This window comes from Dysidea avara, chromosome 13 (assembly GCF_963678975.1).
Source record: "Dysidea avara chromosome 13, odDysAvar1.4, whole genome shotgun sequence".
In the NCBI taxonomy this organism is placed as follows: Eukaryota; Metazoa; Porifera; class Demospongiae; order Dictyoceratida; family Dysideidae; genus Dysidea; species Dysidea avara.
In genome coordinates this window covers 4,743,349-4,760,506 of record NC_089284.1, presented here as the reverse complement: position 1 = coordinate 4,760,506, position 17,158 = coordinate 4,743,349, and the positions used below count along the sequence as shown (strand labels likewise).

General features: G+C 40.5%; 3 protein-coding genes across 5 annotated transcripts; 1 reads left to right on the top strand and 2 right to left on the bottom strand.

Annotated features, from left to right (window-relative positions):
• Nucleotides 1-599: 599 nt before the first annotated feature.
• LOC136242335 (centrosomal protein of 104 kDa-like) lies at nucleotides 600-6,333 on the bottom strand. 3 transcript variants are annotated; one of them, XM_066033743.1, is made up of 24 exons: nucleotides 6,191-6,333; nucleotides 6,097-6,134; nucleotides 5,951-6,045; nucleotides 5,828-5,907; nucleotides 5,677-5,775; nucleotides 5,207-5,272; nucleotides 5,124-5,152; nucleotides 4,965-5,074; nucleotides 4,847-4,902; nucleotides 4,332-4,802; nucleotides 4,134-4,277; nucleotides 3,517-3,569; nucleotides 3,428-3,464; nucleotides 3,348-3,383; nucleotides 3,238-3,303; nucleotides 3,129-3,176; nucleotides 2,993-3,079; nucleotides 2,743-2,946; nucleotides 2,654-2,692; nucleotides 1,857-1,924; nucleotides 1,719-1,809; nucleotides 1,087-1,216; nucleotides 794-855; nucleotides 600-744 (listed from the first exon to the last, which is right to left on the bottom strand). In XM_066033743.1, exons 1-24 carry the CDS (start codon nucleotides 6,266-6,268, stop codon nucleotides 640-642), a joined length of 2,292 nt encoding a protein of 763 aa, XP_065889815.1. In that variant the 5' UTR covers nucleotides 6,269-6,333; the 3' UTR covers nucleotides 600-639. The 3 variants fall into 3 exon arrangements, 2 of the variants coding, with proteins under 2 accessions (XP_065889815.1, XP_065889816.1); XM_066033744.1 differs by having other exon boundaries at nucleotides 5,828-5,868; XR_010694516.1 differs by lacking the exons at nucleotides 600-744; nucleotides 794-855 and having other exon boundaries at nucleotides 1,143-1,216; nucleotides 1,719-1,784.
• LOC136242336 (mitofusin-2-like) lies at nucleotides 6,308-10,233 on the bottom strand. The gene is made up of 16 exons (XM_066033745.1): nucleotides 9,886-10,233; nucleotides 9,589-9,840; nucleotides 9,455-9,540; nucleotides 8,581-8,619; nucleotides 8,421-8,529; nucleotides 8,266-8,373; nucleotides 8,102-8,209; nucleotides 8,003-8,051; nucleotides 7,761-7,950; nucleotides 7,477-7,705; nucleotides 7,320-7,422; nucleotides 7,102-7,265; nucleotides 6,949-7,053; nucleotides 6,702-6,901; nucleotides 6,520-6,654; nucleotides 6,308-6,469 (listed from the first exon to the last, which is right to left on the bottom strand). The coding sequence occupies exons 1-16, from the start codon at nucleotides 10,153-10,155 to the stop codon at nucleotides 6,394-6,396; spliced, it is 2,223 nt and encodes a 740-aa protein (XP_065889817.1). The 5' UTR covers nucleotides 10,156-10,233; the 3' UTR covers nucleotides 6,308-6,393.
• On the top strand, nucleotides 10,205-14,229 carry LOC136242337 (phosphopantothenoylcysteine decarboxylase-like). The gene is made up of 6 exons (XM_066033746.1): nucleotides 10,205-10,335; nucleotides 10,382-10,474; nucleotides 10,529-10,567; nucleotides 13,467-13,556; nucleotides 13,614-13,785; nucleotides 13,832-14,229. The coding sequence occupies exons 1-6, from the start codon at nucleotides 10,246-10,248 to the stop codon at nucleotides 13,903-13,905; spliced, it is 558 nt and encodes a 185-aa protein (XP_065889818.1). The 5' UTR covers nucleotides 10,205-10,245; the 3' UTR covers nucleotides 13,906-14,229.
• Nucleotides 14,230-17,158: the final 2,929 nt, after the last annotated feature.

The following is a 17,158-nucleotide window of genomic DNA, read 5'->3' as shown; positions in this document are numbered from 1 at the left end:
TGAATAATGCTCCCAAGATGGAGTAAAGACAGAAATACGGAGTAAGATACGGAGATAGTATCAGTCAGCATGATATAGTATCGGGTTTTGCTGTACATATATACATGCACACAATTGTGTGACACATCATATATACTGGTCATAATTATTTGATACCTAGAGCAATAAGCTTAACCTAAATGCATGTGGTGTGGTGCCACTCACAATTTTAGGAGGGAGTCTTAAGATTCTTTGGGAAAATTTTCTCTCCTCCCTCTGATAGACACTACTATAATCACTTACTCAGGAAGCTAAGCTGTCAACAGATTCAACTCCACAACACATCAAAGCTGAAGTGTATAGTGCTAACTGTAAGACATATTCAGTATTTTGGTGGATGAAAAACTAATAGTTTAATAATTAACTCGGACACAAAGAAGCTATAATTAGAGTGAATACGGTCTCTGATAATCCAACACTAATGTATCAGGTTCCAGTTGAGACGGTGTTTGATATTCTCTTGTAATATGGAAATGGTAGTTGCAAAAAAAAGGTTAACCAAATAGAACAAAGAAACCCTGAATATTGTGTAGTACAACCCTCTCTTCCCTTTAAGAGTATAGTTGTAAAATATTTTTTATTCACTGAATAGAAAACTATTTACGATTCTGGAGTGTGTACAGTGTCATTATGAGTTGAATATTTCGGCTTTGTGTTACCTTTACAGCGATGATCACCTTCACCCATGAGGTGATCTCTCCATGCCTGTCATGAACATCTACTAGAGGCTCATAACTAAGGAAGGGATACTCACCTGTTCACTGGCCATGATCTGCACATGACAAAGTGGACAACTCTGCTTGTCATTTTCCAACACTATGAAAATGAGACACACAAATCGAAAGAAGTATATGGAGTCAGTAGCCATTTTAAAACTTTCACCCAAAACTCTTCCACCATGAAACACTTCCCTCTCACAGTTTAGATACATCGTTACATGACAAAAATTAGTGTAATGGTAACAGTTTGAAATTTTAGCCCATCACAAGATAGTGATTTTATGTTTCTCAATAAACATTATACAGTAACATATACGTAGTGGCTTACAATGACAGGACTGGTGGTCGTCGTGGCTGCTGCTGTGGACTGCCTCACCACATCTGGAACACTTGTGGAATTGTGTGGAGTGTTGGCACTCAGTCAGCCAGTGATCTGTGAGTCCACTAACCTCCACCATCTAAAGAGAGAATTGTTGTATGTAGTTTTGGAACAGAGTCTTTACTAACACACTGATTCCAAAAATTAAGGGCAAACTTTGTGTGTGTGTGTGTGTGTGTGTGTGGGTGTGTGTGTGTGTGTGTGTGTGTGTGTGTGTGTGTGTGTGTGTGTGTGTGTGTGTGTGTGTGTGTGTGTGTGTGTGTGTGTGTGTGTGTGTGTGTGTGTGTGTGTGTGTGTGTGTGTGTGTGTGTGTGTGTGTGTGTGTGTGTGTGTGTGTGTGTGTGTGTGTGTGTGTGTGTGTGTGTGTGTGTGTGTGTGTGTGTGTGTGTGTGTGTGTGTGTGTGTGTGTGTGTGTGTGTGTGTGTGTGTGTGTGTGTGTGTGTGTGTGTGTGTGTGTGTGTGTGTGTGTGTGTGTGTGTGTGTGTGTGTGTGTGTGTGTGTGTGTGTGTGTGTGTGTGTGTGTGTGTGTGTGTGTGGCATGAACACTTTAATGTACTCACATTTGACTTGTTTATACTCACCTGTCCACAGTAGCTACAGTAAGCTAGCATGGCACAATGAAGGTAGTGTTCTTCCATGGTCATGTTCTGCTGAAGCCCACAGAATAGACACCTGTTACCATCATACAATACTCCCATCTAGTGGAGATGGCAACTTACATGTCATGTGATGACTGTGTTCTGGTGAGTGCCTTCAGTTTCTTATGCTGTTCCCGGAGTTGTTTGAGCTACAACATGGAGAAGTGATTATGATGTCTGACTATAGCACCCACAGTATTTGAGGAGATAGGCAGGTTAATAGTGCCAAATATGCTGAGCTCAATACACTACCAAAAGCATCAGGCATAATAGAATGATTTTCAAGATTACAATTAAAATGTGCACACCTAAAATAATGAACACTGTATATAAAAACTTACTATATTGGTGTAGTCATTGTTTTCTTATGATTACTTGCACTTTACAGAAATGAAATTGAGATACTCTAATAGAACAGTCACTTAATCCACGTTTAAACCTATTGTGCTTTGAATATAGCCTACTATGATTTTGAGCAATGTTCCCTGTTATGCTCTTTCAAACTGATCATGCCTAGACATAGTAGAAACATAACCAACAGGGTTTCTAATTGAACAAATAAGACAAGGGCCAGCCCCAGCTGCATACAGAACTTGAACATTAAAATTTTAATCATTTTTCATTGCCTGAATTACCACACTAAAAGAAATAAGAAGATACAAATGCAAGAAACACACTTTTCATTAATTAATGGAAGCTCTTTCTATTAGAGTATCTTATTCTCTCTACATGGTCTCCACTAAGAAATCAAATTGTATAATTTATAGCCATATTCTTGTCTTTTTCTGTAATTTTGTGCTACCAAAGTGCATATAGGCCTATATGTATAAGGTACCAATGAAGCATGCCCTTTCTCTATCCTGCTATAGTTACAATACCTCTTCTTGTTCTTCCTTTTCTTGTTGTCTCCTAACGACCTAACAATAAATACACCATCACACCTCCACTACCAACAAACATTACTCACTGCAATGTCGGCAGCAGTTGGTTTTCCATCCACTCTGTCGAAGCTCTCAAACAGTCTCCTCCAAGTTAGTGCAGTTTGTAGTCCCTCTTGTGGAGCCAGCATGTGACGTATTGTGTTACCATGGACTTTGTACAGCTGCAGGAGACCATCACTGGCTGCACTACGTACTGGTTGTTGAATGTGGTCCATACATTGTACCAGCAACTGTGACACAATGGCTTAAGCTGGAGGAAGTATACTATTGTGTTACCTTTACTGCCAGTGGTAGAGTTGACTTGTTTGCTTCAAAGCATGTTTGCAATATTTCTATCTGACCAAGTGTTTGTCGCCATGGTGACTGTCACAACAAGTGATGATGCCAACCATGGAACACAACACATACTCACTTGTAGTTTAGGTGGCTGCAGTAGTAACGAATCAACCAGCTGCCATTTCTGGAAGAAAAACCATTACATGAATACTTTTACACCACATAACAACAATGAACTGCTTTACTTTAATCAGCGGAAGCTTGGTCAGTGTTTGTAGTGTCTCACTCGCAGCCTGCCGAACCCTCGGGGTCTGCAGTTAGTGTTGTCATAGTAATTCAGTACAATATCACCTACATTGTCACCAAGTCGGCGTAGCAGCACACGTCCAACCTAATAAATACAATAGTGCACCAAACAATTAAAGTTGTTCAAACCTTCTCCATCAAAACTGTTATATCATTTTTACTTAACCTAGTAAGAATGTACATCAAACACTGAATAGAAGTGTGACAAGGATACTCACTGAAGCTTTCCAGAGCATAACTCCACTAATAATGTTGCAGCTCCTTTGAACACCTAAAGGCATGCACACACACACACACATGCTGATACATACATCCAGTGATATGATATAACTAGAGGGACAATTGTCATGCATCATCAAACAGCTTACTATCTCAAAGAAACCATTCAACCCAACACCTCTGTGCTGTGCAAATTGTGTTACAAGTACACACTCTGTGCTATACTCATCCCAGGGCCTATATATAATCTATACTAATAAGTTTGCAAATTTCAGTATCAATACAGATGCTATGCTTGGTTGTACAATTCCAAACATCCTACAGTTAAGTGATCAAAAACAATGGATCCTAAAACCTTTGTTCCTAGAATCAGATTAAAATGTTAGGATAAATGAAAATGTTAATTTGTATACACAGCTCTGTTCAAATACTCTAATAGAACATACATTAATTTTAACAATGGACGAAATACTCTAATTGAGCAGTCACTTTTGGTGTTTGGATAATCAAAGTATTTAAACAACTGAGATGCACTGTGAAAATTAGATAGCTTAGGTGCGGGAGCTGTAGAATTGTGATAAACATGAAAAAATTACATGAACAAAGAAAATTCTACCTGAAACACCTTGTCCTTTAGTAACCTCTGTAGTACTAGTGTTACTCCTTTTAGTAGTTGAGGAGAACATGCAATCATGGCTGAGTTCACATGATCTAATCCCTCACTCCTGTACTGGAAATACTTGGAATATACCAACTCAGCCTGGGGTTAAATGTAGCATAAATGTGAAGACAATATACAACCAGATTACGATACCGTATGCATCCCAAATGCCTCAATGATTGGTACAGCTTCTTGGGCAGTCTTCTTAGACAATTCCTCAGGGCCTGATGGTAATGTGGGTGTGTCAGGAGGTGTGGATGGTCTGGTTGCTTGTTCCTCACTGTTACTACTAGCAACAAGAGCAGGCAATGGTCGGTTGTCCTGGTTGTCATAGTGACTGTGATCATGAGTGTATGTTACAACAACAGCAGTTTCCTTTGTTCTGATTGGTTGCACTTCCTTGGCTGTTTCATTAGCTGGTACAGACTGAGGTCCCACTATGACCTGGGTTAGTTGTGATGCATTTCCAGTAACCTGCTCCAGCAGTGAGGACAGATTTAGTCGCTGGTATGCTTGTTGACGGAAAGTTTCACTTTGAGTCCTCCTCTCCTCAGCCGTGTCATAATCCTCACGCTGTATGGCTTCTCTCTTCTGCACTTCATAACTGGCCAGTACTTCACCTACCTGAACACAACATGAATCGTGTAATCAGAGCCCCACCCGCATACATGCTGCAACTCAATGATGCAATCCTTCAACTGCTTGGCTAGTTTATAACGCTCCCCTGAATAACATGGATTACATGCAACAAATACTTTGGCAATTACATATTTCATAGCATCCTACCAGCAATAGCAGTTAGTTTAGCTTTCTCCAGGTGCATCATCAGTGCGGCAGTGGATGGTTCTTGATTAATAGCAAATGCCAGGTCATCATATTGTGATACCTTCTCCTCTCTATAAGAGTACATCATTGTTCACTAGTTACCATGACAACTGATATCACCTGGTAGGATAGGAGTAGCTATTAAGTACCTGTGACAACATCACCATGGTAACCCAACATGTCATTAACGTACAAACACTAACATTTTGTAGTGCATCAGTCTTGTCATCAAGGTGATTACCAATAACATTCACTGCTACTATACCCACCTAACAGTAAATAATTATCATTAACGAGCAAGTCATGGTCAGCTACTAATAATGAGCATTATGCCAAATAAGTTTCTTATCCCACCAACATCATCATTTTCTTTGCCATGCCAATGAGATTTTGTTATTACTAATGGCTGAATACCACCACTAAGCAACTCTGTAAGTTAGTAACTAGCTAAAGCAGTCTAAAATTGTTGCATTCTTGGTCACATGAGCTATATAATTCAGCTATCTAGTGTATAAAAATAACACGTAAATAACGTGTAATCTGCCGCTATTTTGAAAAATGGTACACAATAATACTTTTTTTCCCGCATGCATGTAGGCAATTTCCCAACATTGCGGAGTTTAACATTTGAAGTGCAGATGTAAATGTGTGTTGATTGATATAATGCATGTACCTGGTTGAACAGGTTTAGCTGGTTGACATGATTGTGGTACAGTAAAAGTCTCAGCTCACTACAGTGCACATCCAAGTGGATTGACTTGAGCTCGCGTTGCTACGTAGTATAATAGATAGTAAATTCAGTACATTCACACACACACACCTACACGGAAAGTTGATTTCTCATTGGTTGAAAGTGACACATGTCCTAGCAGTCGATCACAAACATACAACTCTACTTGACTAGCTATACAGACATATCACGTCAGTAGGGTCAGTTTACACATTACCTATGAGATATTGATGGGATAGCAACTGTAGTTGTCGCACGTGACACATCCCTCCGTGTAGCTGCAAGATCAGTTCTTGTGGGTACATACAAAATCTGCGAACGTATAAATGAACTCGTGTGATCTACTGCATATAAAGAACACACCGTTGTGATCTCCAGCCTTTCATGAACGGTCCGTGTATCTATATCACCATAGCAACTGTGGTATATACACAATAAATACGCGAATAACTCTTACCGAAATATCGCTCCCCGCGTACCCATCTTCCCAGCCCGAGCGAGCTGATAGTGTAAACGCTAACTTACGTGCCGGCATGTAAAAACGAAAGTGTAATCGTTATACTGTAAGATGGTATTTCTGAATGCATTATTTCAAATATTGGTAGCTGCTATTTAGAAATCTGTGAATAAATATGGTACAAAAAAATTCTATAAGAACGATCAGTCTAACTGCTGCTCGACTAGATAACTAGCTTGGAAGTCTGACAAATCAGTGTGTAGCAAACGTGACGAATTCCTACAAATATAGTACATGCATTATGATATCCACTAGTAAGTACTCATTACCTCAGCCAACGAACGTGTTCTTGCAATTCTAGTAATTTCTTCTGTTCTTGTGTCAAATTCCTACCTCGTTCCAGTTCCTGTACTTGGGCCTGCACCACCTCATGGTTTAACCGTTCAATCTGATTGGTTAGGTCGCTACAACATACATGTATTCCTTAGATAACATGATGTCAGAGATGCACCTTTCAATGATCCTGGTGTAACTATGGCCGGTCAAAGATATTTGTTCTACCAGTTTCTCTCTCAAGTAAGTTATCAGCTGTTGGTTGAATGTGCTCCGTTGTGCCCTGTCTGTCCACCGCAGCCTCTCGTAACCATAGAACAATCCATAACACAACAGGCCGGTACCAATGACAGGCCATGACACATAACGTATTAACACCTGGGGACACATAGTAATAACACGCGCAATAACAAGACCACCCTCACCAGAGCACAACCAGTGACGCCTATCAATGGTATCAGATAATTGCGATTGTTGGATCCACCCACTAACATGCCAGCAACATCAATATTGAGATTCTGAGCCATCCTCTGTCATAATAATCTGTATGGTCTGTTTGTACTGTATGTAACACTGACCATTAGTGATTGTAGGCTTAGTGAAGAGTTGAAGGCCAGGTCCTCTCGAAAGGTGTTACACAGGTGCTCGCATTTGGTCAGGTCTCGTAATTCTGGCTTGGCCACTTGATGCACAAAGTTAGTCAGCTGTTCTGAGGGCAATTGCAGCACATCTTGGAATGTGTCTAGTAGCACACAGGAGTAGTGATGCAGACACACAAGAAGGGTAGCTATCTCACCTGCTACACCATGTAGTCCACTGTTGTGTAGTATCTGTAGCTCTGCAGAACATCTCTGACGTAACTGTTCAATTATACTATCATCAATGACTTTGTATAGCCCCTATAGTAATGGGCACAGAGACTTCATACCATAACAAAAACAGTTGCTTCTCACTTCCTTATAAGGGAAAGGATTATTTTTATCAAAGTCAACACCATCATAATTGTCCACCACATCTGTTAGTTGGGAGGTGACACTGTTCAATACTGACCTCACTTTCTTGTCAACATCCTTTGCTATGCTTGATACGACACTACGACCATCTTCTCTGATCCTTTTAGCATTGTCATGGAGTTGTCTCTGACGCTCTTTAGACTTGTGCAGGTCTATAGCTAGTTGTTGACTGCATGATATAACAAATATGAGATGAAGCACGCTATTAATGAAGTGTTAGCTACCAGTTGCTAGCACACTCCAGCTCTGCTTCTGTCAGTAATGTCTCCAGTTGTTGTACTATATCGGCGGCCCTCTTGTAGTGTTGTTCAAACTTTGTTTGTATGGCAGCACTGCTGAGACAGGCCTTGAACTTGGTCTCAAAGTTTTGGAACTCTAGAAACCGAGCCTGATAGCCATCAGCCAGCCCTTCACCTAAACAAAATGATGATGAAACACACATTACATCACCTACTGATACACACACCTGGTAACGGTGAGAGTGATTGGCCCTCTTTTATCCTCATCTGTAGTACCTACACAAATTAGTGGGTGTTGCATATATAGTCGCTGCAGCAATATATACCTCTTTAGCTGATATAAAGAACACACGATCAAGTGCTACTTTATTATCTACCACACCTAATTCTTCAGTGAGAAATGCCACTGCTCTTTCTAAGTGTTGTTTACGGATCTAATACACAACATGTAGTATAGGCCAGTGTGATAGTGACTCGAACTTATTATTACCTGTTCTACCATGTCTGGCTCCTGGGCAGATGCATCCCAGCGATTATTTAATATGAATATGTTGGGTTTTGACAGCTTCTGACTGACACGATGAAAGAAGCTCTTTTCCTATAAACACCAGGCTGGCCCTACTTGGTATGCAAGTATTCACTTACTGTGTTCATCAATGTGGACTCTGCATTGGAGACTAACACAAACACATCAGCATCTGTACAGTGCTTGTCTATCCACTCGTCAACATTAGGGTTCATGTCAATTCCAGGACTACAGAAGTTTATGTAATAATAAAAACAAACGCAAGAAGAAAATGAGTACCTGTCCATCAAAATTACATCATCTTTTAGCAATGCACACCTAATATTGGAATGAACAATCTGCATACGTTAATTCCTAAGGGGTGTTACTATTCAGTGGACTGGACTACTGGACTGGAACAATGGACTGGACTACTGGACTGACATAATTTTGGTATTTGTAACATTCTATGATTGGAGTCTTGCTAGTAAACTTGCACCTTTAGGGCACCTGCAGCCCACTCAAACACTGAAGACGAGCAATGGAATATGCTAAAACTGTATTTCACCGTTCATTATGCCACTACTACTTATTCTTTACCCTGTAGTGCTGCAGGCAGTGCAGGGAATGTGACAGCAATAGTTAGCCCGCGATCAACTTGCCAGTAGACAATATCCTCTGAGATATCCTTACAGTAAGCTTGAGGAGCAAGTTAGTCTCGTGTGGCCAGACCTCTAGTTCAGTGCAGGAGCTTACTAATTAGCTATCAGCACGGGCACTTATAGTCTTTAATTGATAAGTCCCTGCACTGAGCTAGAGGTCTGGCCACACGAGACTAGCTTGCTCCTCAAGCTTGCTCTAAGGATATCTTGCAGGATATTGTCTACTGGCAAGTTGATCGCTGGTTAACTATTGCTGTCACATTCCCTGCACTGCCTGCAGCATTACAGGGTAAGGATCGAATAAGTGCTGTATAGTGCCATAATGAATGGTGAAATACAGTTTTCGTATATTCCACTGCTCAGTCTTCAGCGTTTGAGTAGGCTGCAGGTGTCCTAAGAGTGCTAGCTTACTAGCAAGACTCCATAAATCCAACCATAGAATGTGCAAAAGCCAAAAATATGTCAGTCCAGTAGTCCAGTCCACTGAATAGTAACGCCCATTCTTAAGTTACCGTGACATTGGCCAGTGTATTTGTATCAGTCCACTAGCTTCAATGTTCTGCTCCATGTGAACAGCATGTGCTAACTGCTGTACATTCTGCAACAAGTTGTAATGTATAGCCTCAAGGGAGTACTACAAACATACTTTCACATTTTGTGGCTGGTCAGATCCTGGAGTCAACAGGAAGCCTTCTTCTTCGTTGCATCCAACAACGCTACAGAAACAGTTTGTAGTGTGGCCTATCCCGGAAGGCAACACTTTATCATGAAGGAGTGCATTGATCACAGTGCTCTTGCCATTACTGGTACGACCAAAGAATGCAACGTTCATATGATCCCTATCCAGGACACCCTTGATGCCATCAGTACGCTTCAACAGTCCATGTACCTCCTCTGACTGATACACAAATAATAAACCTCGCTAAAATATTGTCATGGTTACCTTGTGTGCCACACCAGGGATATTGGCTAGAAATGACACAACCTCTTCAAGCTGTTCATGAACTCTTGCAAATACACGAGATATACTTTCTTTCGCTTCAGCAAACCTACGTAACGGAGAAGTGGGGGGAAGGCCCTTCAGCTGCTTAGTTTCATTTCGTGGCAGGGTGACTGTGTTCCGCCTGTCTAAATGCATTGGACTGACCAACGCGCTAGCGTCTGAGGCGTTTAGTGACCGCTGTCTTTTCATGGGACGTCTGTCAACCGACATTTTCGAGCAAGCCTAGTACTTTGCACTGCACGTGCACTTCACTGTGTTCATAGGGTGCGCATTTATAGTAGTTTGCTGTGCATTATTTAGATGCCTCGTAGAATTCTGTTGGCGTGTACAGGTAGTGTAGCTGCACTAAAAGTTCCTGAACTAGCCGCAGAGTTGTACAAATTACCTGAGGTGTAAGCAATGTCTATAAATGTGCAACTTGTTACACCTTTAACAGGTAGAGGTTCGCGTTGTTGCTACTGAGAACGCCAAACACTTTTTTGACACCGCTCAGCTTTCAGTTGACTTGTATAGTGACCAAGACGAATGGGTGGGTAGTTGCATTTAGCTAAGTGTGTACTTGTGCTGTGTAAAATCTGAACAGAAATGGTCCAAACGAGGTGATCCTGTTCTTCACATCGAGGTGAGTGTACAGCAGCATTGTTATCTGTCTAATATAAGCCTTTTCATTGATCAAAAGTTACAGCCTGTTTCCCTATTTGTTACAGTATAAATGACAACAATGTTTGGCTTGTTCCCTTGATATCGATCAAATGTTTTGGTGCAAGCATGAGGCAAGGTCTTCACGCTGTGATGCCTTGAGTGCTTTAGCTAAATATTTCCCTGATTGCCTCTCACCTTTATGTGCATTTTTTAGGCTACTTCTGAATGTGGTACATCAGGTTAGTTAACTACCCTCCCCATTGCTAAACGTAGAGTTGCTATGCCCTAGGGATGCTCTTTGTCTAAGTTTTGGTTGACAGTTTCCTAACCTGCCTCAGATGTGTGTCTGTGTCATGGGCGGAGGAAGTAGTTGATATGAGGGGGGGGGGCTGGGCTGACCCAGACTTAGTCTCTGGTTTGGTATGGTGAGACCAAAAAAAAAAAAAAAAAGGTCATAACCAGCTGACAATAGCTGCCCACCTCACCAGCTACACATCCATAGCTGATAAACATCCTTACATAGCTCACTACACACTGCTCTAATACTGTGACTGCTTTATTAGAGTGACTGCTCTATTAGAGTATCTTGATCTTTATCGCGGTCTTCAACCCCACTCCAAGAAGGATAACTTCGGCGTGGTATCATTCTGAGGGGGGCTTAGCCCCCTAGCCCCCCCTTTCCGCCGCCTATGGTGTGTGTGGCAAATCCTTTTCTGTACAACATGCATTCAGCTGCTCTTGTGTTGGCTTTCCATCGATTCACCACAATGAATTGTATAATCTAACAGCTGAACTTCTTAGTGAGGTGTGAACTGATGTTGGCTGTTCTCCAGCCCCTGGATAGCGAGCCTGTACGGTATGCTAATCGGGAGGATGGTGCATGACCTGATGTAGTAGCCCTGGAGTTTTGGGGTCCAAATAGGCAGTGTGCATTTTTTGGCAAGCTCTTATTCATATTTTCCATTGTCCTGGTGCTATGTAACTAATGAGCAAGAGCTTATCATGAGAAGGTGAGAGAAGTTGAGAGAGCTTGCTTCTCTTCTCTAGTTTTTTCTGCTTGTGGAGGTATGGGACCGACTGCAACCACAGTGTATAAGAAACTAGCTTCCATGTTGGCTGACAAACGGGAAATGAATTATAGTCGCTCTTTGTACTGGGTGAGATGTAGATTTTGCTTTTCTCTATTAAGGTCAGCCATTATGTGTTTGAGGGTCATCGTTCTTGTGCATGTCCTACATCTTTCAGTATTGATCTGGCCTATTCTGAGGGCAGACTTTTGCCGATCCCCTTTGTTCCTAATAGTCGCTGGTGTTATCCAGCTGTCCAGCACTTGATAGCCAGTGCTGGGGTGGTGGCAAGGGCATTCCATCTAGTCCAGGAAAAACATCAGAAAGAGTTGTAATTCAGAGTGGTAATATCTGATGTCACTGTGGTTGCATAATCACTGTAGAAAATGTATGGATGTAGCATGAGTTTGCATCACCTCAGGTTTGTTGAGACTACCTTTTTAAATAGTCTTTCTCAAAACTAATGTTCTATATATGTCAAGGGCATAGCAACAACATTTCAAACGATAAAGTAGTCTGACACCGCGTCTTTGCAAAAAGTAAGGGTGTGGTAAAATACACAATTTATCCTATATCATTTCTAGCACCAAAATTCCATGCTAGCGCCAATTAATGCATGCCAATTATGTTAACACACAAATTGCCTTGGCAACAGAGTGCTTTTATTCAAATTGGAGGACCAATCATCTGCAGTTATGTATGCTGTGTAATTAAATTCCCCTAATTGTCTAAAGTTCCATCAGAAAAATCAATGTGTAGATCTATATTATCATACATAAAGCTGAAAAGCAGTGTGTCTGTCTGTCTGCATTCCATTTGAGTTCACACCTTCTCACCAGTTGCTGTACATATTGAAGTGATTTTGGCACCAAACAAAACGCTCATCATCTAGGAATATAATATTACAATTGTCTTTGCTTATGTATCTACATACACACAGCTCTGCTGTTTAACATTATCTGTATGCTCTCATCATTCCAGTGTACTTGCAGGATGGGATATTCATTATACATGCAACAATGAATTTAATGCATGGTTTCCATTACATTAGCTATGTGCCCAACATATAACATGCAATATGACAACTTCTGCATTGCAGGGTAGGTACCAATAGATTAATGTCTTTTGTGGTCAATATATTATCAAATGATGCTGCATGTATAGCCTGCATAATAGAGCAGGTTCAGGAGTACCTGTATGCTTCCCATCATTTCGGTATACTTTGCAAGATGGTGGTGTTAAGAATGATATCACCATGCATGCTGCAGGGAATGAATGGCACTGATGTTTAATGTTTGGTTGTTAATACAGTGGAACATCACCCCACTTATCCGGATTCTCAGTTATCTGAATTACGGAAATGACTGCTCTATTAGAGTAGTGACTGTTCTATTAGGGTAGTTGAAATACTGATACTTTTTAAAAATTTGATTGTGCTATTTTAATGTTAGTTTCAGAGATACGGACTTTTCAGACTTATGGACCACCTCTGGTTCCAAGGGGTTTGGATAACTGAGGTTCCACTGTAATGTGGTCCCTGCACGTAGGGAGGTACCAATGCTAGTGTTATTATAACTCTTTGCACACAAACATGCCTACAAATTTCCAGTAGGGCAAAGGAGTGTTCATATCTAGTATTGTGGTTACAACCATAGAATTGAAAGGAAACTGCACATGTACTAGCATATTCAAAGGTAATGTGTATAACTCCTCATGGGCAAAATAAGCTGTACCACCACAAAGTACCATTTTGTATTATGGTTGTGATTGTTATATTAGAGTAGTTCCACATGTGTGCATCTCTGATTACAGTTGGGCAAGTGGGCTGATCTAATGTTGATAGCTCCATTGGATGCCAATACACTAGCCAAACTAGCTAATGGAATTTGTGACAATCTGTTGGTTAGCTACTAACACTGTAGAAAGTATTATAAAGCTGTTACCATATGTGTCTCATAGACATGTATTGCTAGAGCATGGGATTTGACTCGACCACTAATTGTATGTCCTGCTATGAACACAAGAATGTGGACACATCCGTTTACAGCTAGACATCTCTCTGTGCTACGTGAGGAGTTGGGCTTCCATGAAGTACCCCCCATCTTTAAGACGCTTGTCTGTGGAGACTCTGGTTTGGAACCGTGTGAACTGTATTGCTTTGTCATAACTGTTTACAGGGATTGGTGCTATGGCAACAGTGAATGATATAGTGAGAATAGTGGACAGTTATTTGCCTGCAGTTGTGATTTAAAGGACTACCAAAAATGTCATGCGGGTATTGTGAAGTGGAACTGATACAATTCTTACATGTACTCTTGCACATTTCCATTTGCACACAATCGTGCACTCACATATCCAAAAAGCTAATGAAATGGATGGTCTGATCCTTATGTTTTTACATGGGGTGGCTGTTCAGAGATGAGCTATATATACTTTTTATTAACATCTGGATTATTGTTACTACCATAAATTTACTGTGCGTACATTTGTCATGTATGAGCCTGACCAACAATTAATGAAATTGTGGTGCAAGTAAGTGTACAACTTTTTATGGCCCCTTATAAATTTTATTGCGTTCTTTTGAACTTTCATCATTGTGCAGAACAATTAATCAAGTTATAGCTGTACATGCAAGATTTCTGTGATCATTGTACATATAGTGGAGATCTGAAAGCCCATATGTATAGCTAACTATGTTCATGGTTTGTAATTTTAAATATATGCCCCACGAAGAGCAAAATCAATATCAGCAAGTCTCCATAAACTTTCTCCAGTTCTTGGAAGCTAGTATCCTAATTTGCTCGAAATACTCAAATCCTTTTGTAAATATAGTCATGTCTTCAACTGGACTACAATCCTGTTGGCAATGTTGTCCTTGTATTGTATGCTTGCTTAATATAATGCGTCTATTTGTTGCTAGAAAAGACAAATTTCTATGAGGGAAATACATGCAAAGGCTTGCTCTATATCTATAGGCAGATCTGGGGGTATACCCCACATAGAAGCTTTGAAAATGTGGAAAAGATTAAAAAACCTCATAACCTGAATTGATAACAGCTTTGACAGAAAATGTCATGCAAATGTGTAATTTGAGCGCATGCTCTACTAGAGTAGCAGGCTACTCTATTGGAGTATTTTGATCTTGAAAAGTGGAAGGCCCACCCATAAAATAAAAATGGGGAAGCTCTACAACAGTTGCTAAAACTGACTGCTCCAACTACAGACAAAATATTATAGTATAGAGTATTGTGCTATGTTATTTGCATTGCGGTATATAAGGCTTTTTGTGTGCTACACAATATGTGACCCGCTGAGTGAAAAGCATGTTAATGATGTGGTTGCTATGCATGACTGACACAATTTATGTTATAGTATCTGTCAATTTTAAATGCCAGTGTCATGAAGTCATTTCCAGTAAGAATTGGATCGGCCAATGCATTTTACCACCAAGAAAGATTATGTGTACATGCATATGCAGTTAATAGATGCTTTTTAAAAGGACCTACAAATTCTTATTTCTTTCATAATGGTTTTTCCACAATCATCGTGGTGTTTTGCGAACAATTTGTTTCTGAACAGCTAGGATGACAACTGGTAGGTGACATGGGAATCATTATTACAACATCTTTAATGGGACAGATCATCTAGAATTTCCCAAAGGGGGAGGGAGGGATGCTAAGCTACGGGCATCTGTAGTGGGGATGGTATCAGATTGATACAACTAGTAGAGTATACATAGTGCAAGAAGCACACTCAGCATGAGGAGCATGCTTTATCTGAAGGGGGGGGGGGGGGGGGGGGGGGGGGGGCATGTCCTAACAGGCAAATTTAGCTTTCTGATATTGAATTTGGCAATAATAATCAGTAGTAATTAACTAGCTTTCAAACACAATATAAATGCTGCAGTATGGTTTGAGTTCAAACTTGGAGGTCCAGGAGTTGCAATTGGTCTTTAGTTTTATGATATTAAAGAGTAGAGTAGTTGACTGTTCTATTAGAGCATTTCAATGTTTAAGCAGTTTTACTGCTCTTCTAGAAGAGATTGGCTCATGTTTTCATTGCCCATGTATGTATGCTTTTGATGCAACTGCACTATCTTTCTAGCTAGGACATAGTAAACTTTTGGAGGGGAGGGGGGTGCTTCAGCCCCCATGCACCCCCCCCCCCCCCCCCCCCCCCCCCCCCCCAAAGGTATAGTACATTTCCAACTTAATTGAAATATACACATGCATTTCATTCAATATAACAGGTGTTGGTGTGTCTGGGGGGGTTCATTTAAACTTTTGCTTAAAGTTTCAAGAAGGTGGGAGTTTATCAAGTGTCCCTCTTCCCCCTTAAATGAAGCCTGACAAGTTTTGCATCAGAGTAGATGAAGTTTCTCTTTTAACATACCTCCACGTGCACATCAACATGTGTACAATTTCAATCAGTGAGATTTTAAATTGACTATAGCTATAGTTTGTAAACATCTGCCAACTTTATAATTACATGCCAAAATTTCTGCTTGTACGGTAGTTTGTTGTGTGGTTATTCATGGTAGGAAAGTGTCCTCATTTATCCATAACTTGGGTATATTCAAGGACAGAAATGGACTAATTATATGCACACTGGTGAGGTTTGCATGCACAATCTTTCTGTCATGCCTACTGCCCAAATTGCTGAATTTTCTTGCACATCTTATCCTATCAAGATTATAAGTCTTTAATAGAGCAGTAAAGATCATGGCAATTAAACATGTAACAAGCAAGCATAGGCGGCGGAAAGGGGGGGCTAGGGGGCTAAAGCCCCCCTCAGAATGATATCACACCGAAATTATCTTTCTTGGAGTGGGGCTGAAAACCGTGATAAAGATCGAGATACTCTAATAGAGCAGTCACTCTAATAAAGTAGTCAGTGTGTAGCGAGCTATGTAAGGATTTTTATGTAGTTTATCAGCTAGAAATGGTAGCTGGTGAGGTGGAAAGCTCTTGTCAGTTGGTTGTGACCTTTTTTTTTTTTTTGGTCTCACCTTACCAAACTATAGAAATAAGTCTCGGTCAGCTCAGCGGAGCCCCCCCTCATATCAACTACTTCCTCCGCCGCTGCAAGCAAGTGATACACTAGCAGAGCAGGCACATGTAAATACAATATTCAGCAATTCGGGTTGGAGAAATGTGCCATATGACATATAATTCTGACACCTGAAATATTGACAAGCTGTTATTTATATACCTGCAGAAAAGGAAAAACTGATGAGCAAACACATAGTCCTAAAAGTGGACTACATGCAGTTAGGGCAAACACAAATCCACAATGGCCAAAATTGTAAAACAACTATGGCTTTCAAAAATTAATGGCCTGTAGTATGAAAAGGGTATAGTGGGACAATCACATTACAACTGCAACCATTTCTTGGCCATCATCTTTAACATAATATATTTTTTGTCATGTTAGCAACTGCAAAGGCTATACCTTCTCCACAGCTTGTATTGGTTAATTGATTTAGATTTTTGTTAAGCCTCCCT